This window comes from Podarcis erhardii, assembly GCF_964252035.2.
Source record: "Podarcis erhardii genome assembly, chromosome: 4".
Lineage (NCBI taxonomy): Eukaryota > Metazoa > Chordata > Lepidosauria > Squamata > Lacertidae > Podarcis > Podarcis erhardii.
The window spans coordinates 29,174,193-29,202,151 of record NC_138508.1 but is presented as its reverse complement, the minus strand read 5'-3'; the positions used below and the strand labels follow the sequence as shown (position 1 = coordinate 29,202,151).

Below are 27,959 nucleotides of genomic sequence, written 5' to 3'. Positions count from 1 at the left end.
TCCTTACAGGCCGCAACTGGCCCAGCCTTACCAAAAGTACACTAAGGGGTTTCCCCCCTCATTACAGTGGTACCTTGGGTTACAGACACTTCAGGTTACAGACTCCGCTAACCCAGAAATAGTACCTTGGATTAAGAACTTTGCTTCAGGATGAGAACAGAAATTGCGTGGCGGCGGCAGCACAAGGCCCCATTAGCTAATGTGGTGCTTCAGGTTAAGAACAGTTTCCGGTTAAGAACGGACCTCCAGAATGAATCAAGTTCTTAACCCGCGGTACCACTGTATTATTTTCATCATGGCCTTAGCTTGCATGCAACACCTGTAAGAAGTCTAGAAACTAGAAAGCCCAAAAGTATGTCATGTGGTATTTCCTTTCCATGCTGTACAAGTCCATCCAATGGAAAAAAACCATACCAATCCCTTAACATGGCCACACAGAAAGAATGGGAGTAGTGTCAAGTCAATCTTCTCAATGCTGGTGTACAGCTAAATACTTATCAAGCCATTCCAAAACATCATAATCCTAAATGCAGAAATTGTCACTCAGAACCAGAGGATAAGCCATATTGAATTACTGTAGGTGCCTGAGGAGATGCTTCCTGTCAGTAGTGCAGCAATATTTATTGTAAATATGTAGATCGGAGGAAGCAACTTCTCTCTTTAAGGCTATGCAGGGAAATGTCTTGTATTTTCAGTACTCAAATTTATCTTAATTTGTACCAGGAAGTTGTGTTTGATGGTGGTGCATAAAGACTTCCCTTCTTTGCCAGGATCATACAGTAATAATTTGTTAGAACTTATGTTTACCCCAAGGATTGGTGTAATAAAATATATAATTTTCACTAACCTTCCCCAACTCTGTTGGACCATCGGCCATGCTTCTGGGTTTTCAGTTGGACCAGGTTGGCACTCCACCAGGTTGGAGAAGACTGATTTAGGCCTACAATACAAACCAGAAAGTTGGCACCGTAAACTGGAACCAACTTTTTCAAACGCACTCACTGCACTTTCCTAGATGAAAATGGCAGAGCCATCATACACCACGATCATCCAAAAATGACATAACACCAATTCAACCCCTTACCCAGTCTTTCCTATACCTGTACAATCAGTAGGGATGAATGATAATTTTGGAAGGAGTCAATAAATGACCTTTGTCACTTTAGTAGTCCCAAAGTAATTACTAGTTGAGTCAGCCCCTTGGCATTTTGTCTCAGCTCATCAGCCTGTTTCCCTCCTCCACACTTCCACAAACTTATTAAGTTGTAGGAGGATGAGGTGAGGAGGGGAAGCAGCTGTTGAGGTGAAAGCTCAAGGCTGCTTCTGCAGAGGTAAGATATAGAAAATATTGACTTTTATTTCTCCTGACTCATTGACTGGAAAGGCTATTTTAAAAAAAATCCAGCTATAGTACACAGAATTAGGTCAAGCATGTTCAGTAAAGACTTCTTGGACCTTGCTTTGCTCACTTTGGGAGGTGCAATTTTTTTGTTGTTTTATTTTATTTATCCTGACTCACAGACCTAGACATAAAAAGAACCAACAACCCTACAATTCCCAGCATTCCCTAACAATGGAAATGGCCAGCTCTACCGTTAGGCAGAATGAGGCAGTCACCCCAGGAAGCACATCCTGGGGAGTGGAGGGGTAGCAAGATGTGCGACAGAGATTGTGTGACCTATATTTACTACCCCTGAGCTAGTTTGCTGTCCTCAGTTCAGGTAGAGGATGTTGTCCCATCGCTAGTGTTGAGGTATGATTCAAATGCCAGCCTCATAGGATGGGATGGGAAGGGATGGGATGGGAAGGGAGCCATTTTGTTCTTAACTTCAGGCAGCAAAATGTCCAGGGCTGGTCCTGAATGGATAGTTCAAATATGCTCAAAAGTCTCAATTGCTGAAAGATGGGGATTTAGGGGAAACGGGTCATTTTCACAAGCTCTCTTGGCTGCACTTTCCTTCTTCCACTACAACTTATACATTTGGGGAAAGACTGAGAAAGGAAATCAGCAGCTGAGAGGGCCGGCAAAAGTGAGGGAGCTTCTCCTGCTGTCTTTCCTTAAAAATTGAGAATTGCCCCCAAAAGCCTGAGAGGGATGCAGCCTATTCCAACTTAGAATGCATAGATTTTGCCAATCACTAAAAAATAAATTTCTAATTCACAGTATTTGATATGAAAAAATCAGATTCCATTAAACCCAGATAGGCCTCCAGGATCGCATGGCAAGCTTGAGGAAATAATGCATAGTTATTTGCAATCAAATTGGTTTTTAAAGCTATAAATAAACATTTATAGCAGATTCCTTCTGCATGTATAATTGACCAGTTCCAAAGAATATATTAAAAGTGGAGGGGACATGAATGACTCATCTCCCTCAGCCTATATATAGTATAGGAAGACTACTGTCCTCTCTCTCATACAGAAAGTTTTGCTGCTATAATTCCTAGACCTGCTTTATCTAACCATCTACTAAAATGCATTTCTTAGACTCTGGACTTGGACAGGGTCTAACTGAAGTTAGTGGACTTGAATCATGATCTCCTTAGGGCAAAAATATTTCTTCACATTGTGTCATTTATATGACACTTTTCTGATAAAAATACATCCAAAAAGTTTCAAACAATAAATACATTATAAACATTAAAAACTGCAGCCACAAAGTATAATTCCAACAAATAATGGATAGTACGTTTAAAAACTGGCTGGAATAAAATTATATTTCATAACCATCTAGGAATGGACAAAGAGGGAGTCAGCAGCCCCGAGAAGTCTCCCTCTATTTTTCTCTCGTATGGTAGAACATGTTCTGAGCGAAGTAGAAATTGGGCTTTAACATTTCACTTTGCTGTGGAGTTCTGTGGATTAAATGTTTGGATAGGGTCAGGAAAACTTGGGTTTGGGGAGACATGGATCATCTCCAGTTGCCTCAGATCAGGGGTAAGCAATGAGGTACTCTCCATTTCTTGTGGACAACAACTTCTGTCAGCCCCCAGCCAATTTAGTCAATAGTTGGGGAAGATGGGAGTTGCAGTCAATGGCATCTGGAGGGGAGGGGGCCCTTGGATACTGCCTCAGACTTTTGCTACAATTCCATTTGGTTCCCGTGTTTAGAGATAGAAGTCAAGTAGATATGCTTGCGTCATCTAGCAACCATGTATCTGTGAAATACTATGTTTTCTTTTTTAAATGAGTATTAATCTTATCTATCAGAAGAACACTACCATGTTTTCATTAAGTGTTATAGTGCCATTGTTAAGTCAATATGGCCATTGTGTGTTTTTTTTAATGTACTCATATTAATACCTCAAATTTTTTTTACCTCATGTCTTGTTATCAGTCAAAAACAACCTGTAAATATATAACATGGAGCTGAATAAAGTGGCATATACTGAAGGATTGGATTTACCATCAGTATTACTTTTTGTTAACATGCTATTATATAGTATTTCTTAAAATGTTATCTGATTCGTTTTTCCATTCCTACCCCAGCTATCTGTAAAAAAAGAATCACTGTTAATTTGATGTATCTTTATATTACATTTACATCTTCACTGTCTGATCAGTGTCCACAAATTTCATTTTCTGTTGTTTTTTTTTTTATTCTTTTTCAGGGGCAGGGGTGGAATCTAAACAATGCCGTAAAATCACTTATAAACTTTGCTTTACATCTAGTAAAAGCAATATTGATTACAGAGATCCTCTGAAGCGGTTTCGGTTCAGAAAAGTTTTGCATTGCCTTCTAAAAAGAAGGCAATCTACTAGTTCGTAGCAATGTAAATGTATGTATTAGTCAAAATAACATACAACAATCCATTATATTAGATGTAATGACATACAAAAATGTGTGTGTTAGAAGAAAATCCGCCAAAAAAATATGCTGATGAATTTTCATCAGGACTTTTTTCAAAAAGAATTGCTAACTGATATGGAAAAGTGGAGAGCTAAACTTAAGACTGGGGGGAAAAACTAAGAAACTGAGAGAAACTAAAAATGACAGATTCACCCATCCCTGCTTGAGTTGTCAACATACACCACCAGAGTCCTGCTATATTCCTCCAATTATTTAAGACACAAGCTTCGCACAGTTTCCATTTTTACCACTTTATTCTAAGTGTGCTAGGTACATCACTGAAAAATTAAGGCTTACCTTAATTTAAAAACATCCCCGCATTTATTTATTTTTTACTTTTCTCAACAGGCTCCTTCTGTAGGGGACTGCCCCACTTTTACTTACAAATCTTGCTGCCTTCTGAATCTCAGGATTCTTGGTGAAGCTGTGCAGTGTTTTTGATCTGATCAGCTGCATCACTTTTCAAGTGATGTGCCTTTCCTGCAGTGGCTCCAAACCTGCTGAGATATCCAAGTTATGGTTATATACCAGTGTCTGCTGTTACATTTGTTTTTATAGAGAGTTAAACCCAGACGTCCCCTCCCATTTGCAAATGGGAATCCAAGCAAGCCAAGACTCTCACTGAAGGAAGGAGGGAGGTGGTACCACCTCCCAGGCTGTTGCAGAAGACCCCAAACCCTCCAAAGCAAATTTTCAAAGGGGAGCAGGAGAAACTGCCTCCCCTTCAAGCAAAGCAACATGAGTGAAACTCTGAGTACCACAAGTCTGGATACAAACCTTTATAATAATCCCATCTACTTACCTTATATTTAACGTATTTCCCCAAAGCACTCATCTTCCTCTCAATATATCAAATTGCACTCATGGACACGAACAACTTCCATCTGGCGGGCAAGAGAAGTTGGGGAGGAGTAACCTTATAAGCAGCCAGGGTTGTACAAGGTCAGAGAACAATATGTGCTGCTCAGTTTGACTCCTTTGCTTGCTGAAACATCGATAAACCTCTAGTCTAGAAATCCCCTGTCCCAGCAATGTGTGGTGTGGCTCTTAGAATTCCCCACTCTTTTTCAGACTGGCTGTAAAAAAAGAGGCGTGGGAAGCAGAAATTTTAAGAGGCCAGTCCTTTCTCATCACTGCATCTCTAGGCAAGGAAAAGCATCACCTGCTGAATCTATGTGTGTTTAAGATGCAGAAGCTTGGGGGAGTGGGATGCTGTGGGATTTTCCCCAATATAAAAAACACCCAGTGTGGGGCACCGAGCAGCATTGGGCACATGGAAGGCTGGGGGGGGGGTGGGAATTCAAACATTTTCGGCTCCCAGTCAGGACAGACCTGAGATGTTTTGCCGTCAGGGGCAAAGGACAGGATGGTATCCCACCTCTTTCATGTACTGAAGCCAGATGGGCTGACAGTCAAATCTTACCTCGACACTTCTGATGGGACAGCAACTTCTACCCCACAGCAGGCTGAGCACAGCAGGTGAGGCGAAGGGGTTCCCAGCAGGCCATGCGCCAGACAACTCCAGCAACGTGCTACCATTTCCTGCCATGTCCCAGAAACATCTGCCACCTGTGGCAGCTGCCTTTTTCCAATGGTACACACACACACATCTGCACACAGCTTTCAGCCGAATAGGGAAGCCTCAAGCAGCCCCAACCCTGGTGATTTTCGACCCAAAGAAACCACCACCAGAAAAGGAAGTTCACGCCTGCATTTTGTATAAGTCCGTGGCAAGGAGATGATGCGAGTCAAATATACATCTGTGAAAACCCCTTTAGTGAGACCTGGGACATAATGTATGAACAATGGCATGGCAAGAATCAGAAAACAACAAAGCCCATTTGAAATTGAGGCATCGTAGGATGAAACCAGCTCCTAAGAGATTGTGATGGTATAGTTTTACAAACATATATTTGTTCTTCAGGAGGTAGCAATTCCGTCAGGCTGTTGAGTGTGGAACACATAATTTATACATGTTTCTTGATTAAAAATAGGGAGCTTGCAAAGCTCCTAGCTAGTTATCCACAAACTCATGCAGAAATTCCTTCGCTCATGAGTAACCAAAGGCTACAAAGCCGTATTAGATGCACCGTTCTCAGTGGATGCTGATGCTGGGAAAGAGACGACAACAGCTACAGGAGCTGAAAGTGTGGGGCTCCTGTGTCCTATGCATGCGTGTGCACACTTACACGTGTGCGCACTTGATAGAATAGAGGTTTCAGACCAATTGCCTCTGTGAGGCATGGAACGTCTGCCTGTCAAAATAGAAAATAGCATTTCCAGCTGATGCTGGAACTTAAACAAGCTGGACTTGTAACAAAATGTTCCAGTGTGGCATGCGCCTGCTCAGTCCAATCCATTCCCCCTCCGACCATTTTCCCACAAAAAAATCCAAGGGTGTCAATCAGCATTCCATGGATGAGCAGCTTAGTCCGTACTGGGCAGGTTTTGGTATCTCCTCATTAGGCTCCCCTGCACCTAAATATTTTCTGTACTTTTGCAAATAATGGGTTTCTCTTGAGCGCACTGATACCTTCCTCTTATGTGTGGATGGTGATGCTTTGGCTAATAAAGACAGGTGTTCACCTCTGAACTTTGGAAATGGAGAGAACTAATAAAGTGATGCCCAAACCAAGGCAAGCCATGTAACATTCCTGAGGCTCATGTGTGTCACACTCCTTTAAAACTTACACTGAATTTATACCTGGGTGCATCTAACTACAGATCTCTTGCATCAGCCAGGAGCAAATCAACAGTACCATATTTCCAATGAGGCAGGGTATTAAAGTAATATAACTAAGCATCCTCAGGAACTGTGTGAAAGGTGACATCCAGTCACATACCCTGCAGAAATGTTACTGGTTAACAACATTAAACTTGTGCACATCTCTCAGGTTCAGCCTTTAAGATGTAAAAGTGAGGCTGGCAAATTGCAGGGGTGAAGATGGATAGAACTTACCTTACATGAATATTTGTGGGTTTTTAGGAATGACAGCAAGAGTTTCTGATAGGTGGAGTCATGTGGCTAGGGGGAAGCAGAAGCATTTCAGGAGGTTTGAGATGAGTGGGAGAGAGAAAGAGAAGCCACAGGAGATTGTCCTTCATCCTTAAACCTAAAAATCTTCTTGACTTTCCAGTTAACTATTAATTCCAATTATTCATTCATAGGAAAGCTGAAGACAAACCTAAAGGCCACATGGGGTAAAGTAGTCTGTGCCAAAGTTCATGTTCCAGAATGTGTTTCTCATAGCCGTCCCTCACATTCATCTATCTGCAGGATGCCACCAAGAGTTGGTCTGCATGTTACAGAGATGTGGGGAAATTAGAGATAGTCTGTGCAGAGTGGGACTCGGACATCTGACGCACAGGGTGTCCCAGATAGAGATGTCTCAATATATTTTGCTGGCTAGGACAAAATAAAACAGGAACAACCCACCACCACCACCACCATTCCACATACAGAAGCTAACCAGACTAACAGATGAATCTCACCTCAACACTGTTAATGGGCCAGTTCCTCCAACACACATCAGGGCAGCTTACAGGATACAGGGCAGCCTCTATGCCACACAGAGCTGTCCTCCAACACTCACCATCAATCCCTGCTTTCCAGCACCTGTCACCTGATACAGCAGCCTCACTCTGCCTAATGTCAGGGATGGCTGTTAAATTTAATATAAAAAAAAAAAACTGGCCTTCAAAAGCCCTGCAAGGTAGAAGTCGCACCCTTGAAATCCTCCTTCCTTTTCATTTTTTTTCAGTTTCACTCTCAATGGGAGGAAAGCAAACAATGATAACATTTGTAGGGCAAAATCCATGGATGTTTCTGGGGTGGTGGGGAAAGTGAGGCCAGTATCGGGTCTCTGAAATCAGTGGTCTCTCCACCCTCAGAAAGTGATATCATATGCTTCCTACACCTGAGAACCCACTCAGGTCAAAGAATTCCAGGGTTAGCTTACTGGGCACAACTGATCTTAAGCACCCGATACTTCAAGATATCCAAGGTTATACATCTAGAAATACCACCTGGCTGAACCAGAGAAGATGGTCAAACTGCAACGGTGCAAAGAAAATAAATCTGATTGTGTAAAAGAGGCAACTGTTAAAGCACAATTTATAAACAAGGTAATAAACACAACATACAATTGTTAACTTGCAATTAACTTATCTATTGTCATACATTCCATAAAAACTATCAATTCCACAAAAATATTCGGGATAAAAATATACTTTTAAGTGTTACATTAATAGTTTTCCAGAAGATAGCATTCAATGTACATTTATTGGCAAATAACATAGTTTTTGAAAGTGCACAGAGTCAACTACATTGCATGCAGATTTGCAATATCAAAAAAAATCCATTAATCTTTACATACCACTTATTTTATTAAATAATCCACGGTGCTTCATAAAAAATAAAATCTGTTTGCACTCTCCATCCATCTAACACATATCTATAGGGTGCCCTTCACAGAAAAGTGCAAATTCATAATTTACAAATAAATATTGGGGGGAAATGTGCTATTTGCAACAGGCAGGGAACTGGGTCACATTAATATGGGCAATAAGTGGCAAGGCAGAGCTGTCTTTTTTTTCCTATTCAAAAGCTGTTTTGACTAGTTGAAAGCAGCACATACATTTTGCCTGCTAAGGCACCATATGAAATGGTGGTTCCTGAACTTTTTATTATTATCATCATCAAAGGCTGATTCATACAAACTTTGTTGAATGAGCTGAAATGAACTTAAGCTGCTTTAGAGAGAAAGAATTTCTGCATGGTGGCCAGGTATTTTGAATTGATGTCGACTGCCACCTCACCTCAGCCCTGTGTGCTGAATGTTTCCTGGCACACTGAGAGCCACAATCCGGGCTTATTCCACTGAAGCATTCAGAAAAACAGCTGACCCAAGCCCAAACTCCTGGAATCTTGATGCATAAAATGTCTTATTTTTCATGTATCTAATCAACATAAAAATGTTTACATGTTATCAGCCATTGCTATACTGTATTTACTCGAGTCTAATGTGCCATCGAATCTAATGCGCACCTCAATTTTCAGAACCTTGAAACCCCCAAAAATAATTTCTGGCGAATGTAAATGTGCCATCGAATCTAATGCACTCCTTAATTTCCACAACATAATTTGGCCAAAAAAGGTGAGCATTAGATTTGAGTAAATAGATTATTTTATTTCAAAGAGCTCTGCATATGTAGCTAAATCCTCTGTACAATGGAAATCTGCACAGGTATTAGCCCCACTGCAAGTTCTTTGCAATCTCAAAAAGATATGTACACATAGATGGCAGTTTGAGCTAGATAAAATCTCGTCACATTATCATATATTTGCTTATCTGTTGGTTAATAATCACATCACTCAAAATGGGTTCTTTCTCAGCCTGCGATTGCAAGATGCCTTCTCAAGATGAGAGGGCTGTCCATCTTTTTCGTCATGGGTCTAGAAGTAACTTTGCAAACCACTGCCTCTCTCTGTGTTCATTGAGATTGTGAGGACATGCACAAATTAGTTCCTTCTTATGGTGATGAGAAAATGCCAAGTGGTTGCTAGGCTAACTCAGCAGCAATTGGAATATGCATCTTTCACTGTCTAGCAATCACATCTTCCCTTACCGTTTTTTCCTTTCCTGGAACAGTTATCAGGCTGTGCTTGTGAGTGTCAGGGTTTTAGGGTGTATCTAAATGTACAGTTTCCACCCAGGCCCACATTCCGAGCCCTAGAATGTTAAACTGTAGGGACACCGCAACTATTTGTGTTACCGATCAATCAGCACTTCATTGCACAGTGAAAAACACTGCCTCGCAATGTGCCAAATAGAAAACTGTAGCGGTGATCTGCAGAGTAAAATTCAAGCATGCAGTGCTGAATCCCATATGCAGAGTCTGAGAACGTCAACTTGTAATGTAATGAAAATGTTGGGTTGTATCCAACACTGGTGTTCCACATGCACAAAGGGTCTTTGCCTCCTCTTATCCCCTGCAGCTCCCCATGCATCTTCACAGTCTGCTTCAGAAAACTGGAGGATCCTTTGGAACAAATTTTGGGGGGCACAGAGGGAGAGGAAAGGGAAACCCCACTGCATCAGTCAAATGCCTTTTGCACAGCACTGGAAACAACCTTTTGCCTCAAACCTTGTACTTTTGAATAAAATTTGGCTGAAGGCATGCCCTCTCATGCATGCTGACAGATCACGGACAGACAGAATACGAACACTTCCAGCAAAATCACAGGCATCTTTACTTGCAAGTAAACCCCATTGTGTTCAGTGGGTTTTGTCCCTAGTAAATGCACTTACGGGACAGCTGCCTTAAATTGGGTTAGAACATGCTAGGTGAAAATAAGCCTAAGTGCATAAAAGGGTACTGGGAGATACAGTAGAAGCATTTCCTTGGAAAATATAAAAGGTAGCAGTAATTTGGATCTGTTTCTAGAAAAAAAAAAGTTTCTTCATGCCATGAGATTTATGGCTGCTATTTCATTTTTCTTACTTTAATATAGCTGCCCAATTCAAGGGCAAAAATGGTCAGGGTATAACTCCCATTTGTTGCTTGAAAATACCAAAACAATTCTCAGTTACTGACCTTTTCTTATTGTCTAAAACTTACGACCTTTTAAATCCTCCTGGCTGTCACTTACCTTTATTGAGTGAAGCCACCCCCAAGTACCAGAAACCATTTGCATTGCTTTCCTACAAGAACACAATCCCTTCAGGTCAAGTAAAGTAAAACACAGACTGGCCACAGTCCCTTAGTGTGACAATAATGCTAGCAAATCAAAGGACAGGCAGTATTATGGCATCAGCTGCTGCCTTTTATACATATAAATCAACATCAAAGCACTAAAATATCAAAATCGCATCTCACTTGAGCAATTCCGCTTTGGCTACGAAGCTCTCCTCTTTCTAGAAAAAAATGCATTTACTTGTTTTCACTCTTGCTCTTGTCTCATCTCCTTAAATTAATTTGGAATGGTATAGCCATACATCAAAATGAAGCTATAAACAGATTCCAGATACGAGTCCCATTTTCTTGCCATCAGAATCCATCTTTAAAAACTAGCTCCATGTTCAAAGGTGGGGGCATTATTCAGATGAAGAGTGAAACTGCTCAAAGCCAGTCGCTGAATCTATCCTTGGTATGACCAGAGCCTAAGAGTCTTAGACTGGACAAAAAATTAATTTCATTCTAAGGCCTTAGCAATCAAATGTTTATGATCCACTACGTTGGTTTGGACATAATGCTAAACCATTGTTTTAACCAGCAGCAGTTAAGCTAAACCACAGTTTAGGGTTTCGAAATGGAATCTGCCACTCTTCTCATTGCTGGAGGAAAGGGGGGGATGTAAGGTGGGGGGGAGGTGGGTACATTATCATAAATGCCAAAACATGGTTTAGTGTTGCATGCAAACCCTACTCACGTCTACCCAAAATACAACATATGTCTAAGTGAATCAAATGATCATTCCATCAGACTAATTTTAGTCCTTCAGCTAAAAGAAACAGGGATGGAATTAGAAATTCACCATCAGAGAAGAAAAGCTAAATTTCAAAATATCAGGTATGATTAAACTCATGTTAGAACATCCCCTATCCTCAACGAAAAATACACTCAGTCTGTTCAATGAGGCCTGCATTGACCTCACTATGAAGCATTATTCTCACTATGACTGCCCCTCAGTGGATCAGGGGATGGGTGCTACACCACCAGCAAACTGGGGGGGGGGGAGGAAGCCTGCTAACCTAAAGTGCTAATACAGAAAGGAGTCACACAAGCTTCGTGGGCACAATCCATTTTCATATTTAGTGCTCCACAACACTGGGCAGCAAGAATGATTTAATGGTGCAACAATAATCACAGTCGGGTGTATAATTATTTCTGAGCTCCCCCAGGAAATGCATATGAAGGACAATGAGCTGCAGGAAAGCCGTATTCATGCCTTCTATTGACCTTCTTGGAGTAGTAAGTGATCAGAAATACAGTAACAATGAAAGAAAACAATATGAAAGAAATGAAAGCAAGCAAAGATCTTCTGGGTTGCAACGAGTCACATTCTGGGCACAGAATAAGCTCTTTGAGGCAGAGCAAGCCACCGGTTTCAAAGCCAGGAAAGGTGTAATTGTCAATAATCTGTCTATAATGCATCATGGAAGACTTTGGCTCATATTGATTCACTGTATACCGATAGAGTCCATACGATCTAGGATCACCCCTATCGCTGAAAGAATAGGCAAAATAGCCACGGAGGTTAACATTATCCAAGGTGTAGGCTGCAAAACAGAGCACACATACAAACAAAATGCACACATGCAGAGGGGACAAAGAAAAACAAATTAGTGCCGTGTTTGTTTTACCGCTAGACCACCATACCAGTATATGTTATATAAACTCTAGGGATTCATTCCCTTCAACAAATAAAGCATCTCGATCTTTAAAAATGACAGTCCAATTCCACTTTAAAGTATCTGCGTGGTTCCAGAGCCCACTACAGTGGTACCTTGGGTTAAGTACTTAATTCGTTCCGGAGGTCCGTTCTTAACTTGAAACTGTTCTTACCCTGAAGCACCACTTTAGCTAACGGGGCCTCCCGCTGCCACCGGAGCACGATTTCTGTTCTCATCCTGAAGCAAAGTTCTTAACCCGAGGTACTATTTCTGGGTTAGTGGAGTCTGTAACCTGAAGCATATGTAACCTGAAGCGTGTGTAACCCGAGGTACCACTGTAGTCTCTCTCTCTCTCTCTCTCTCTCTCTCTCTCTCTCTCTCTCACACACACACACACACACACACACATCTACACTCAGAAAAACCCATTCATTTGCACACACAGACACTGATTTGCAAACCCTATCCACTGCATCTTCCACCTCTATCCCTGAAATAAGCTTTCTTTCTCCCCGCCCCCAATTTTCTCTCTTTTTTCTCATTCCCCCTTCTCCCTCCCTCCTTCTCTCTCTCCCACCTTTACTTCCCAGCTGCCATTCCCTCCTTGACAATTAAGATTGCCTGCTTGGCAATTAAGTTTTAGAGAAAAGGGTATCATTTGTGCAAATGAAACACACATGTAAACTTAATGGCCACAAACAAACAGAAGGAAGACTGTGGGCTGGATCCCAAGACACTGTGTGCCAGACCTGGCCTGAATGCCAGTGGTTCTCCACCCCTGGTCTATGGCTATAGCAGTCACAACATACATTTAAGGCACTCTCATTCAACTTCGAGAGTCATGGCTTCCCTCCCCCAAACAATCCTAAAAGCCGTAGTTTGTTGGGGTGCTCAGAGCTGAAAGGACCTCCCTCACAGAGCTACAATTCCCAGCCCCAATTCTTGGGGTAGGGTTGGGGGGAGGCCATAGTAGTTAAAGGGGCACATGAGTGCTTTAAATGTATGCTATTGATGTGACTGTAGTATATAATTTTAGGGGTCATTGTCCTGTTGAGCCCAGTACTGACTACTATGTCAGGGAGCAGGTCTCCAGCATTTAAGAGCCTTTTAACTGATACTTTCTGCATCCAAAAGCTATTGGCAGGCTACGACAATCCCTACGGCGCTGAACGATGGCCTTAACTGCATGTAACTTTGCCCTCCACTGACACTGCGATACCGTCTGCGATGGCAGTATTAGTTTGTTTATTTATAAGAACATATGGATCCTGCTTTTTTTTTTTTTTTTTTTTTTGGCTCTAAAACTGAACCCCATAGCAGCTTACAACAAAATAAAACAAACATTCATGAAATTAAAAATCCACTACAAACAGATGAAACGCCAAGAAAAACACAGCACAAATATTTCATTACCATCTAGTTAATGCAATAATAATTCGCATACCTTCAGCCTCTATCTCATCACAAGGAACAGGCCCTGCACAGTGGCTCTCACTTCTTACCCTTTATTATTTTGCTATTAAAGGTAAAGGTACCCCTGCCCGTATGGGCCAGTCGTGACCGACTCTGGGGTTGCGTGCCCATCTCGCTTAAGAGGCCGGGGGCCAGCGCTGTCCGAAGACACTTCCGGGTCACATGGCCAGCGTGACAAAGCTGCTCTGGCGAGCCTGCACCAGCGTAGCACACGGAAACGCCGTTTACCTTCCCGCTAGAACGCGGTACCTATTTATCTACTTGCACTTATGGGTGCTTTCGAACTGCTAGGTGGGCAGGAGCTGGGACCAAACGATGGGAGCTCACCCCGCCACGGGGATTCAAACCGCCAACCATACGATCGGCAAGTCCTAGGTGCTGATGTTTTACCCACAGCGCCACCCGCGTCCCTATTTTACTATTAAGATAGCTTAATTTCACAGGGGGTAGGGGGAGGAAAGCCTTCGGTGGGTATTCATGGCAACGAAACACAACTATCTTTTTCTCAGCAACAGCAGAGAGAAGGGCACTGAGTTCCAAACACTGCCTTGGGACACACACAATGTACTATGCATGTGCTCTGGGTATCAACATGTATTAATTAGTCCATCCCTTATAAGAGGCAACAGCCTCATCCAGTTGCTGAAAACTGGATTTCCAGTTATCTTCAAAGCATAGTTCCTGCTCCCAGACTTTGGAACTCTCTTCCTAGAGAGGTTAGACTGGCTGCCTCCTTGTTGTCCTTCAGCTGGCAGGTGAAGACCTCCTTATTCCAACAGACTTTTTGGAACTGACTGCTTTTAATGAAAGGGCTGGTGCTGTTTCTATTGTAATTCTCTGTATGTTTTTATTACACACACACTTTTAATTCTGTTAATGTTTATTACAAATATTTCACCCCCTATATTTTAGCTTCTCTTATTTTACCTGGCAGGGTATACACATAATAGTTGCCAGTGCTTTTTTTCTTTTTAAAAAAGGGGTACTCTCATTTTGACTCAAGAAAATCACCGTTTTATAGTTCAAATCGGGGGAAATAAATACAGTAAATGGACAAAAGTACAAAGATTCACAAAATGTTTAGGGGTATGCGTACCCCTGTGCCCCCCCGAAAAAAAGCACGGATAGTTGCTATTACATATCACACACAGCATTCCAGAAAACACACCAAGAAACGTTGGTCTTGAGGAACATAAGCATTTCCACAGGACTCTTACCTTTCAAGGCTTCGTTGATATACCGCTCCATGTAATATATTCTCAGTTTGTCTCGATCCGGTTTCTGCCCGTCATCAATTCCACTGGCTAAGATGTAGATTGGGATGTCGCCATATTTATCCTTGACCCATGCGAGGAGCTTGCGTAACCCCCAGGGCACCACTGGAGTTCTGGCAGGTGACTTCACCCAAGTGATGTCATTTTGCTTTTGGACCTCAAGGAGGTGGTCGTAATTGGCGGGGTCTTCGTTTATGGCGCTTACGAGAGACGTGGTGTAGTGGCTCAAGGCGAAAAAGTCGAACGAACCACGTATTAGGTTTCTTTCCGCCTCCGAGAAATAAGGCAAGTGTAAATAATGGGAGCCTAGGCTGTTTTTCCGGTGAAGCCACTGCCTCATCACATCTGGGTAGTCACCACTTCCAAAGATAGGCTCAGCAAGCCAGCCAATCTTAAACTCCAAAACTCGTCTGGCTGCACTGTAATCGTTTTTTGAAAAGGGCTCGACCCAGATGGCATGGAAGGCGATTGAGATTTTACCTTTCTGAGTCTTCCTGAATGTTTTGTCGTACAGGCGCCATGCCTTGGCATGGGCCTTCAGCAGGTTATGGGCTCCTTTGTATGTCAAGTTGTCATCGCTAGGCTCGTTCATTGTGATCCAAAATTTGACATACTGGCCAAGTTTTTTAAAGCAGAACCTGGCATACTCAACAAAAGCGTCCACGATCTGCCGGTTCTCCCATCCTCCATGCTCAGCGAGAGGAAGAGGAAGCCCTTGGTTCTCACCCATGGGTTGCCACAAAGCAACGACAGGAGTTATATTGACTCTGAGTAATTCGCTGACAAAACACTGATAGTAAAACAGGAGAGTGTGGTTAACGTAAGAGTCATTACCTAGAGGGAGAATCAAAGGCCACACTAGCGAAAAATGGAAGTGTGTGACATGCATTTCCTGAAGTAAAGAAATATGGAGCCTGATGGCCGGAAGATCAACACAGTGAGGCTTGCGATTTGGGGCACCCCTTCCATCAACTTTAATCAGCTTCTTTGTATGATGGACATCCCAAACATACACATTAGGGTCAAGGAACTGGGACCGTGTGGTATCTACCTGGAAAGAGAGGGAGAAGCAGATTCAATTTGTCCAAAATGTGTAAACTCACAAGCAAACAAGTTAAGTAACCTAATAATAATAATAATAATTAGGCTGATGGGACCTGAGAGTCAACATCTGGAGATCTCCATGTTAGCTATCTCTGCTTTATGGAGTATCTAAAGTTTGAATCAACAAATGATTTAGATATGCAATAAATCTTTCAGGAACCAATCAGTTTTAAAAACAGAGGGAACTCAGAATACTTTTAAGGTGACGTCCAAACAATTTATGGGAAATGTGTCTGCCGTGCACTAAAGTACACCGAAATAAATCACAGCAAAGATGCGGCTTAGAAATAAGTGACATGCTAATTTTAACCAACTTAATATTTAATGACATTGTTCTAATTTACTATGCTAATGTCATAGAAGACTGTTCCAATAGCTCAAAGGACAAATAACGAGCTGTCAAAATTGATTGACACACAGTATGAGGAACAATGAATTCCCTCCCCCCTTCCCTTCACTGGAACCCGATATGTGCTGGGAAAGCCCACAGAAGTCCTGTGTGTACAGCCTACCTCTAAGGAAGGAGTAAGAATTAACAAGGCTGCAACATGTTTTCATTTGACTGTGTTACCTTACCACCTCTGCCTGATCTGTCCCTGAAAAGAACAAATCTGTGGGGGTGGTTGCTTTAAATCAGGGGGGCACAACGGAATGGGGAAGATGCATACACACAGACACCCACACACTGAGAGTTCTGCCCGGAATATAGCACCCAAACATGTCCAAACTGTGATGTTTGTCAGAGGGAAGGCCCTACAGCCCCAATTAGAACGCATGTCAAGGAACGAAACAAAGACAATATTATTATTTCACCTGTGCTACAGGAAAATTGGAGGAAGTGATTTGCTCTCTCATTTGGCTTACCTGAAGAAAGCTTTCGGTAACCCCCCAAGCAAAACCACAGGGGAAAGTCCCTTCTATGGGCTGGTCTTCTGGTACTGGGCGGAAGCCATTGTTCTCTATCACCTTCTGGTAAAACATTCCTGAAGACTTTAGCATCAGTTTCTTATCCTGACTTTGAAAGTCAACGTAAAACAGACCCCTTCGAACGCTGTAGCCCCTGAGCCATTCAAAGCCATCCATGAGAGACCAAGCCGTGTACCCGATGACAGTAACTCCATCATACCTGACAGCTGAGGAGAAAACAACAAAAATAAGATGACCTCACTTCCCCATCTGCACATATTTGAACAACTGCACTTGAACAGATTTGTTTGTGGTTCAGAAAAATGCTACCACTTACATATCCTGCTCAGTGGTTATCAAGCTATGGTGTTAATATTGCCAGGCAGATATGGCCTAAATAGCCTAAGGATCCCTCCACTACATCCCAGTGGGCACCTGAATTGGTCCCATGGTATTTTTTCTGATGGAAAATGCAATGCCTGGAAGCTTTTGAATACAGTACTTTTAAACGAGCAGGTACCTCCATAAAAGGATGTATTTTCACTCGTTGTGACTTCTTCTACAAAACTGGTGTAACAAAACTGTTAATTGTTTTATATAATTTAGTTGGTTCCCACATCTCAGAAGCCCAACTGGCCTCTATCAAGTCCCATGCTGCACAACACTTCCAGCAGAGATTGGGCAGGTACCCTTACTTTTGACTTTCAGGTGTCTCTTAAAGACTTATTCATACAGTTGTTTGAAATTTTCTCAAGTCCCCAGTCATTTTAATGATTGTTCTGTACTGCTGCACACTGCCCTGATGTTTTATGAGAGAGTGGTATATAAAAGCTTTTATAAATCATTTGCGTGGTTGTATTTTTTGAAATTGCATTACTTACAGTATTTGTTTTGGAAACTTGAACCCTGTCCTTCCAGTGCATTTGCATCACCTAAGGGTGGCTTACATTTAAAAACAAAACAATCCCACTAAAGAAATCAAATGACAGCACAAAAACCGACACAACAGATAAAAATATTCCGTAATGGGGTTCTACCCAATCTATCAATAATGTCTGACAAGACAAGGCAAATGCTTCAAGAACAGGAAAGTTTAACCAGTCAGTGGGAACAGTAAGAAAGAAGGGGAAATGGAGATCAGAATACAAGGCAGTCCTTTTTTCTGGGGCGGACGTAGGGGTATGCATACCCCTAAACATTTTCTGAATCTAACAGGAGAAGAAACTTAAAAAAAATAAAATTTTAGTTTCTTCTCTAGTGTGGTCCGTTGAATAGCATGGTGAATCGTCAGTTCCGTTGCTACCCTCAATGGCAACCTCATTTCCTTTCCCTGTGTTTCCTGGGTCTCGGACGGAAACAAGCATTTCATGTGTCAGCTGTGTAGTATGAGGTAATGCATGTTCTTTCTACTTCTGTCCATTTGCTGTATTTATTTTTCCCGATCAGAACTATAAAATGGTGATTTTCTTGAGTCAAAATGAGAGTACCCCGAAACATTTTTTTTTTTTAGAAAAAAAGCACTGATATAAGGTATTCAGAGGTATTATAGAATATTGGTGCAGCCACCAAGAAGGCTCTTCTCTCATCCTGCACAGCCTTGCCTCAGCCACACACAGGACATGGAAATTGTCCTCTCCCAGGCATCTTAGAGAGCAGGCAGCATGGTATGAGAGGACAAAGTCTCTCAGGTGACCTAGACCCAAGATATTTAGGGTTTTCAAGGTAAGCAGAAAAGCAAGACAGAACTTTTACTTAATTATTTACATGCTTAATTAAAATACTACTCTACTTCAAAATAATGACCGTCCCAAAGTAACTAGCAAGTGTTGCTAACAATAAAGACAACACTCTGTAGTGAATGTAAAGTTGAGCTGATAAAAGTTTTGCCACTTATTTTACGTCTTTCATCAATGTTGTTTTAAAATAAAAACCAACACAGGCATAAAGCAAACCCCGTTTTCCATGGGGGCCAGAATGTGCTGCTTGGTTGCTAAAAAGAGAAGTTGTATCTACCATCTGATGCATTTTCCAACACTCAAGCCCCTTTCCATATTCATATAAATAAGGACATATGTAACTGAGACACAGCTTTGTAAATCAGCTGTGAAAGCAGAATAAGTACTCCCAACAGTTATTTTCATTTCTTCATTACAGGAAGAATGAATTCTTGCAGCCTGAGAAGAGACTCTTAAGGTCATTGCCAGAGAGTTACAGAAATTATATATGCACACACACACACACCAGAGAAAGAGAAAGAGAGAGAGAGAGAGATATTTGGTATATATTCTTATCTAGCAAATATTTACTCAGCTATCTGATGCATTAAAACTAATCATTGGGTATCTCCTGCCTGATTCTCCTGCAAGCCTCATAGCCAAGAGTACAAACATCATGAAGTTATATTAAGCAACCAGCTTAACTTTTTGCTGTAACCAAAGAAACATTATCCAAACTTGTTGGAAAGCACTTGGCAACTGCAGAGGCAAGCAAATCCCGTTCTTTTGGAACCTCACTCTGTAATGAACACCTGGATAAATGTTTAAAGACTCAGTGGGTTTTAGCCTCTGCAGAACTTATTTAATGAATGTGAGGATAATGTTTCCCTTAACTTGTGCCAGGATAATAATGGTGACAAGAATACCATCTACAAGCCTACCTTTCAGAGTGTCCATAATGAAATTTTTAAGATAATTCGTGTACTTGGAGTCATCGGTCTTAGTGTTACCAGAAACGTACCAGCTGTTCTCCACAATGAAGATCTCTGGTTTGTTATATTCACTGCTTATCCAGTAAAGCAGAGGCCTTAGGCTTAGTGATTCCAGCTGGCGGAATAACATGCCAGTATCCACGAGATGGAAACTCAACGTGGCCCCAAACGAAAGAGCAAAGAAATCGGCTGTCCCTCTGACAAACTTCTTCTCTGCTTCGGTGAACTCAGGCAGCACAGAGGAAAGATTACGCTTCATGCTCTGGGGATAGTCTCCATCAATAAATATAGGTTTAGCAAACCAGCCCAGCACAAAGTCAAGAGATTTCTGGCATTCGTGAATACTGTTTTCAGTCATATGTAGAGGTCTTATCCAGTGAGAGCCTAAGGCAATTGACACTTTACCTCTTTGTGCAGGACGAAAATGATCGTTGTAAAGATGCCACACTTTGGCATGAGCCTATGGGAAAGAAAGTCCCCAGTGAACCATTTTTATTTTACTCATTTTTGCTGTTTTATGAAATTATGTATTCAGTCTTAACAGATATCTGTGTTACCAACTAGATGGCAATAAGTCTCTTGGTGGCTTTAGGGCCTCCGTTCAATCAAAGCACAGTGCAACATTTATAAGAGAGCAAATCTTATAAAATCAGCTGGCTAACTTAAAATTAAGGAAAATTAGCCTCACAGCTAGCAATACCACTCTGCCCTTTGGGACAGAACTGTTCGCTCTCATTCTAATATCTCAGAGGAAGGGAAACATAATGCTAAACCAGAGTTTAAATTAAGCTATGATTTAAAGAGAATGTGCAACATACTGGTGTATGCTACCCTAAAGTCCCTGCAGTGCTCTTTCCTTTCCCATGCAGAGGCTGGCACATGTGAACCAGCGCTTGTGGCTTGTTTCTCTCATAACAAACAATAACAGTAAGTCAAGACAAACTTTGCCACTTTCCTCTGGACATGTTCCAATTTGTCAACATATTTCCTAAACTGCAGTGGCTAGAACTGGACGAAGTACTTCTGGTGCAAATAGGCCCACAAAAATTAGTGGTTCAATTTTACTAGTCCAATGCCCATAATTTGCTTGCATTGCTCATTTTGTGGCCAAAATGAAAGGGAGCAAGGAACCAACTTTTCTATACCATCCTCATTTGGTCCCCCATGAGCAATTCTTTAAACAGCCAGTCAAAAAGGCAAGCCAGTCAAAAAGGCATTTATAATCCTGCTCTGACTCAGAAGGATGAATTGACTAGCATGAACACATTCAGACTCACAACCTGTTGGTAGCAATGTGCTTTTTGGAATCTGTCTCTCACCAGCCTGAAAAGCCATGGCTCCCTTCCTTCAGAGAGTCTATCTCCTCATCATTATCACCAATTTCCCCTGCGCTACTCCTACTTAATGTTACCCCTTGCTTGCTTGCAAGCGAGACGGCTAACGTGCAAACAGGAAGTGACATCTACTGCTCAACTATCACCTTTTTCTGGAGCTGAATAAGAAGAGGTGGTTGAACAACCAGCTTGCAATGGTGAGGAGAAGCAGGTCCAGGAGACTTTCCTCAGTTGCTCCCGCACTGAGTTGTGGTCCCTCAGCAGATGCTTGACTATGCTGACCCTTAACACCAGCTCTGGAACAATCCCAACAGCCCCATATATGTGGTCAAGAAAGATGTTCTATCTTTCCCTTTACTTCCCCCTAGGTTTTAGAGCACTGGTATGTGAACCTATATTTTCACATAATGGAACATGTGGCACACTTGGAACCATTTCACCAGTTGCAGAGGGGAAAACCGTGCGTGTCTTCGCAAAGCTCAGTTCATGAGAACTGCGTGGGCAGGTGAAATAAATATCACTTAGTGATGGAAGTCCCACAGACAATAACAACTAAATTTCATGAGGGATCATTAAGTGCATCCTCAATTTCTGGCAAACAGCAGTACTTAAATGCTTTGTTATGCCTATATCTGAAAGGGGGTGGAATCTCATATAAACCTTGGCACCACTATGTGGAAAGCATAGAAGAGGGGATCAGTTTTTGAGTTGGATTCAAACTATTTAGATGGTTTCTTCAACAAGAGTTATTATAGTTAATGTGAAGACTTCAGAATTATCTCTAACATAAAGGACATGGCAGTCCCCATCTTATTCGCAGTAGCAACCCCAGCAATTGCAGTGAGGGCATGGAACAAAATTAAAGGGTTTAGGTCAGACACACAGGACAGATTTATCTATATGCAGGTGGTGCTACGTTTTCACTAATATAGCCAAAGGAATCAGTGTCCTAACTAAATTAGTTTAATTTCTGTCTTTAAAAAAAATCTTTAAAATCAGATTAGTTCAAATTTTAATCTTGTGGAAGATACTGATAATCAGCAGTAAGCATTTCTGTTAGATATTTGGGGATATATCTACAAACCAATCTTTCACCAGCAGTTCAAGAAAATCATGAAAAACTGCTAAAGGAAGTGGCAGAATATCTGAAAAATGTGCCTTTCCATTATTTGTCACGGATGGCAAAAATAGCTGTAGTCAAAATGAATCTTCTTCCCAGATTATTATTTTTTAAAATTTGAATTTACCTTTAAAACATGACATTTCGATACTTTTAAAAGGCAACAGATTATTTTGTCTGTGGTAGACTCTCTCTCCAAACTAACAAGTTTCACAGAGGAGGGACAGCAGCAGCTGAAATAACGCATGGGATTCATAGGCTCTTCCTGCACTTCCAGTGTTTTGCAAGGAAGGCTTTTGGACATGCATTGTTTACAGCAAGGATTCAGGTGCTGTTTGACTCTATGGGCCATCAGCTCCAGCAAGCATCACCACTTGTCAGGGATGAGAAAGACAGCCCAACATCTGAAGAGCCACAGGTTCCTTTATTATGGAAATTCTGGGAATCTTATTATTACTGAGTTGGGAAGAATTTTTTAAGCTATACTTCCAGAATCAGTAATTCAGGCTCCAAGCCCTTACTACAGAGTGAAGTATCTTTGAAATAGCTCTCAACTTTATTCCGAAAACTGTGGTAGATGCTGCTGTTTTTCCTCCTTGGAATCATAGGAAGCAGCATTCTAGAAAGTTAGAACTCTATCTAGCCACAACTTTCCTGAGATCTTTCCCAGCCCTTTCTGGAGATGTGTGGTATTATACCTGGGACTTTTTGTATGCATATATGGGCTACAGTACGAAGCTTGCGAATTTTGGGGAAGCAATGGAGAAGGAAAACTAAAAGGGCTGGATTACAGTCTGAGGTGCAATTCAGAGGCAGTGGACTTGGCTTATAATAGACCAAAGATTTCCAACATAGTTTTCCTCTTAAAATATATATATCCAAAATTCTTCTCTGTGCCTAACCCTAAGCAACAGGCACCTCTCAATTTTGCTTAACAGAGCAGCATGTGCCACAACATCATTATTACATCGCTTCCTATCCACCACAAAGCTTATGATCTAGTGCTCAAAGCTGTCACACTGTGCCAATTTTGGTAGACATGCTGATAGAAATTACTCACATCTGACTTGGATTCTGCAAGCGCAGCTTTTAATACGGTATGTATCACGAGCAACTCAGTGCCACAGGAGCTTAGATCACTGCCAGGCCAACCTCTGATGCCAGCAGGGATGTTGATTGGGAAAGTGCTCTTGGCCCTCATCCCAGTCCACATACAAGAACTTGTTCACCTTAAATCGTATAGAGAAATACTGCAGGTCTTTAAAACTAAGGCATTGTAATCCTATATACACTAACCTGAGTAAGTTCTATTGAACTTCTGAGTAGACACAGACAGGACTGTGCTGTAAGGGTGCAATCAAATGCGCACTTTCCAGTGACTAAGCCCCACTGAACAAATTAGGATCTACTTCTGAGTAGAGATGGAGAAGGGCACGATAGATGGCTGTGATCCAGTACATATTTGTTTAAGAGAAAGTCCCACTAAATTAAAAAATGCTTAGCTAAGTGATGGATCTCTTGAGTGTGAAATTTACATTTGGACTACTGGATTGCTTTTTGTGCAACCGGTAATAACAACTACATTATTTTCAATGTTCATGTCTCAGTTAAGATGATGTATATTCTGTGACTGTGACTGTGGCCATATTTTACTGCACTTGGCTTGGTATTTGTAACACATTCATTTATCACTACATATTATATCTTCCTTTTGTGAATTGGTCATGGTTAATATAATAATCAATTCATGTGGGTTCTCCTGCTTGTTCATTTTCAAATAGAATAAATGCTACTAGTAATGTATTGTACTGCTGATTTCAGATATGTGTGTTTGTCTTTTCATCTCACCTTGCAATATTGGATGAAATGCAATTTTATCCATGTTTATATTTTTCAACTATGCCTTTGATAAGCCACACTGTCACCTACAGAATCTCATGACACAATAAATTAGGCTGCAGTCCTAAATACACTTACTAGGAAGCAAGTCTCATCCAACATAGAACTTACATCTGAATAAATATGCATCACATTGTACTCCACTTCTTTAGGATACTGCAAAGATCTGCAACAGACATTACTATTCTTCTGCAAGCCTACACATTTATTTTTGCTCTTGCTACTTTAGTGGGGAGAATTTAATTTGCTCCTCCTCACCTTTCAACTTCACAGGGAATTGTAAGCATTTAAATGTGGTAACACTAAAATCATAGAGCCAGTGCGGACAGGGGAATGTTTATAACTAGAACTGGGAAGCCCAGAGTTCAAATCTTCACTCGGCCACAAAGCTCACTGTATGACATTAGACCAGTCTTCCTCTCTTAGCCTAACCTACCTCACAGGGTTGTTGTGATAGTAAAATAGGGGGAATGGCTTGGATATGCCACACTAAGATCCTTGGAGTAAGGATGGGAGATTAACGCAACTGACAATAATAAAAACATTCTAGTTCAACCTCTTACACCAATAATACACCTCTAGCAAGTTTGGCTCTGTAATAAACTGGGATTGTTCCAATTATGATTTGCCACAAGTAGTGAGTGATTCAGGACTTAGCAAGGTGTGTTTGGCCAGAGGTGCCTGAAGGGCAATGGATAAGTCTAGTTAAATAGGTCCTGATAAGACAAGCAAACAAGCTGTCCTGTACATGCTGGAGAAGCTGAGGTGTTTGTTCTATAGGAAAAAATTCTAGCATTCCGAAATGTTAAAAATCCCATTGTTTTCTATAGAGCTTTAATATTTGAGATGGTTATAGTCTCACAGAACAGCAGGATTGGAACAGGCTTGAAGGTCATCTTCAAGAGCCAGATGTACTTACTTGACCATTTTCCTCCTTTGTGTTTTTCCAATATTTGGATGACTGGAGGGCAGTGGGGTGAATATTTCCATAGGTGCTAAGTGTTGATAAGTTGGGCCTTGCTCACTCATCTGCTGCATGTAGCAAATCTTAGGCTGCACTCCTTTACGCACACTGACTCATGGAATACACTGGAACTTGCTTCCGAGTAAACAGGCCTAGGATTGCACTGCCCTTGCTCTAAATCAGCCTTCCCTAACCTTATAACCCACAGGTGTTGTGCTCGCTTCGGCAGCACATATACTAAAAATAACCCACAGGTGTTTTGGCCGACAATTCCCAGGCTGGTTGGGGAGTTATAGCCCAAAACATCTGGAGGGCACCAGGTTTGGGAAGGCTGTTTTAAATTCTATGCCAGGGATGAGGCAACTACAGCTCAACCTGTAGCCCAGCAACATTGAACTGGAGGGCCACCGGTTCCCTACCCCTGTTCTTAACTTAATAGGAGCCAGCAGCAGTCATTCATTTGCCTCGGAAAAGATCACAAGTGGAGGTGACTGAAGAAAGGCCCCACTCTCCCTTGGCGCCCTTCCTCGGGTTATGTGCCTTCACTGGAGGTTTCAAAGCAAACGTGGGATAGGCATCCGCCATGGATGCTTAAGTTGAGATTCCTGCGTTGCAGGGGGCTGCCTTAGATGACCTTTGGGGGGGGGGTCCCTTCCAACTCTCTATGACGTCCCTCTCCCCGTGGCCAAAACTCATGGAGAACTTCGGCTGAGCCTTACCTGGAGGAGGTGGTGAGCCACCCGGTAGCCCACCTCCCGCCCTCCCCGCACGCCTGGGGCCAGCTTGCCCGTGGCGTAGCCCTGCCAAGCCACGAGGTAAGGGTTGTCCATGGTGAGCCAGAAGCGCACGTGCCCGCCGAAGTGCCTGAAGCAGAGCTCGGCGTAGTCCCGGAACAAGCCGACCAGAGCCGGGCTCTGCCAGCCACCATAGAGCTCCTGCAGGCGCTGGGGCAGATCCCAGTGGTAGAGGGTGACCACGGGCTCGACGCCGCGCTGCCTCAGGCCGGCCAGGAAGCGCGCGTAATGCTCCAGGGCGGCGGGGCTGGCGGGCGCCGTGCCGTTGGGGAGCAGGCGCGCCCAGGGCAGCGAGAAGCGGTAGTGCGACACCCCCAGGAGGCTCAGCGCTTCCAGGTCGCGCTCGACGCGGTTGTAGCTGTCGCTGGCCACGTCCCCCGACGGCGCCTTCGGCTCGGCGGCGGCGGCGGCCCGGGGGAGGCGCCGCGCGAAGGCGTCCCACACCGAGGGCCCCTTGCCGGCCTGGCTCCAGGCGCCTTCCACCTGGTACGCCGCGCTGCCCGCCCCCCACAGGAAGCCGTCGGGGAACGTGTCGTCCAGGAAGAGCTCATCCTCGAAGGGCAGGCGGGCGAAGCGAGACCAAGTGGCCTCTCCCTGCCCGGGGTGCCCGGCCAGCGGGCGGCACAGTAGCAGCACCCGGGCCAGGAGGAGGAGGAGCAGCAGCAGCCCTGGCGTCGCGGCGCCAGTCATGGGGGAGGCCGAAACGGACGTCGACGACGGCGAGAAGCGGGCGCGGGACCGGCTGGAGTTGTCTGTCCCCTTTCTCCAGCCAAGCCCCCTTTATCCCCTCGCTTCGCCCTCCCCGCGGGGCTGTTAATCATTACCGCGGGAAGGAGGGGGGAGGGCAACCGGTTTGCACCGAAGGGAGACGAGGACGGGGCTCTGCGCCTCCACCTACCCGCCCCACGTTGGTGGGCGCGGGTGGTGCCTTAGGCACTTCGCTAGGAAGAGAGGCATCCGCGCTGGGTCTTTCTTCCCCCGTCCCGTCGGGAGGTGTCAAAAGTGGGAGATGGAAATGCGTCATTACCTTCGCGCGCCTCAAACAATGTTTTCTTTCTTCTTGGTGAGACTTCGGCTCCCTGCACCTGACCTTGCTTTTGACGGCTCCTTTTTCAATCTCCTTGCTGCTTCTGCATTGTTCAGTGATAAACTTTGACGCCTAAAAGGATGGGGGGCGGGTCCAGCTATCACCATCCATTCAGGGAGTTGGATCTTGCTTCCCCTTCTTCCTCCGGCATCAGCTCAGACTTGGCTGAACTGAACTCATGTCTGGCTTCAAATTCGAGATTCCCGGAACGCTTTGCTACCCCGTGATTTTATTTTCTCAAATTGTCAATATTCACAAATCATGTTAAAGCATTTGAAAGACTGTGGTGTGTAGTGTCTTTCATTTCTGCTCTTGGTTGCAAAGGAAGGGTGAAGGGGAGATTAATTTTGTGCTCACAGGTTCTGAACAAGATTTCAAGGTAAGCGCGTATCATGTGTTGGACAGTGCCAAGGAGTTGTTTTCTTTCTTTCCTCTCTCTCCAGAAAACTGGGAAGAATGGAAACAAGCCTTTCTGTATACAAACTGCATCACTGTAACTTAACATTGCAATACAATATGTTGAGTATATACGTTGCAACTACTTTAAAACTTTTTTTTTTTCATTTTGCCTTCTGAAGATGACTACATTTGCATTAAGGGAAGAAGGAAAGCAACCATTCAATTAGAAACACTTCACAAATTTTCAAGGGAGAAAATGCACTGCTTATTTACTGTAATTATTTAATCATCCCTCTTAATTGGTTGAACAGGTGCAATACATTGGCATCTTCTAAAGGAAAGGATACAGTACTCTGCACTTAATATCATTTAAAGAGATCAGGGTTTTTTATTTTAAAAAAGTTTTAAAGTTGCATATTTAAAATTTGAATGCAAGGTGAGACTTTTAAAAATAACCTGCATGTGGCAGGGAGGCCAGCAGCCACACACAGATGTTCTCAGGAGATAAAGTTACTATTTAACTAAAGATTGGAGGCATTGTGATAATTTAGATTTATTTTTAGACAACGGTCATTTGGAGATGGAAAAATGCAAGCAGTTGCTAATACTTAGAATATTTCAGCAGGAATCTGTTTATATTTTTGGCTTCTTA

The 27,959-nt window shown here is 42.7% G+C and overlaps 1 protein-coding gene across 3 annotated transcripts; it reads right to left on the bottom strand.

Moving 5' to 3' along the window:
* Positions 1-340: 340 nt before the first annotated feature.
* Positions 341-27,239, bottom strand: KL (klotho). Of its 3 annotated transcripts, XR_014156142.1 has the most exons (6): positions 25,747-27,239; positions 19,660-20,170; positions 16,962-17,230; positions 14,937-16,044; positions 6,810-6,875; positions 4,329-4,347 (listed from the first exon to the last, which is right to left on the bottom strand). XR_014156142.1 is itself a non-coding variant. In XM_081860216.1 (5 exons), exons 1-5 carry the CDS (start codon positions 26,509-26,511, stop codon positions 4,313-4,315), a joined length of 2,688 nt encoding a protein of 895 aa, XP_081716342.1. In that variant the 5' UTR covers positions 26,512-27,239; the 3' UTR covers positions 341-4,312. The 3 variants fall into 3 exon arrangements, 2 of the variants coding, with proteins under 2 accessions (XP_081716342.1, XP_081716343.1); XM_081860216.1 differs by lacking the exon at positions 6,810-6,875 and having other exon boundaries at positions 341-4,347; XM_081860217.1 differs by lacking the exons at positions 4,329-4,347; positions 6,810-6,875 and adding an exon at positions 7,565-12,132 and having other exon boundaries at positions 25,747-26,579.
* Between the last annotated feature and the right edge of the window lie 720 nt (positions 27,240-27,959).

Excerpts from the sequence above, each read along its gene's own strand:
- KL (XM_081860217.1), bottom strand. The coding sequence starts at position 26,511 with ATGACTGGCGCCGCGACGCCAGGGCTGCTGCTGCTCCTCCTCCTCCTG. Across the intron at positions 17,231-19,659 it reads CATTATGGACACTCTGAAAG|CTGTCAGGTATGATGGAGTT; the intron begins GTAGGCTTGTAG and ends TTTTCTCCTCAG. Across the intron at positions 16,045-16,961 it reads TTACCGAAAGCTTTCTTCAG|GTAGATACCACACGGTCCCA; the intron begins GTAAGCCAAATG and ends CTCTCTTTCCAG.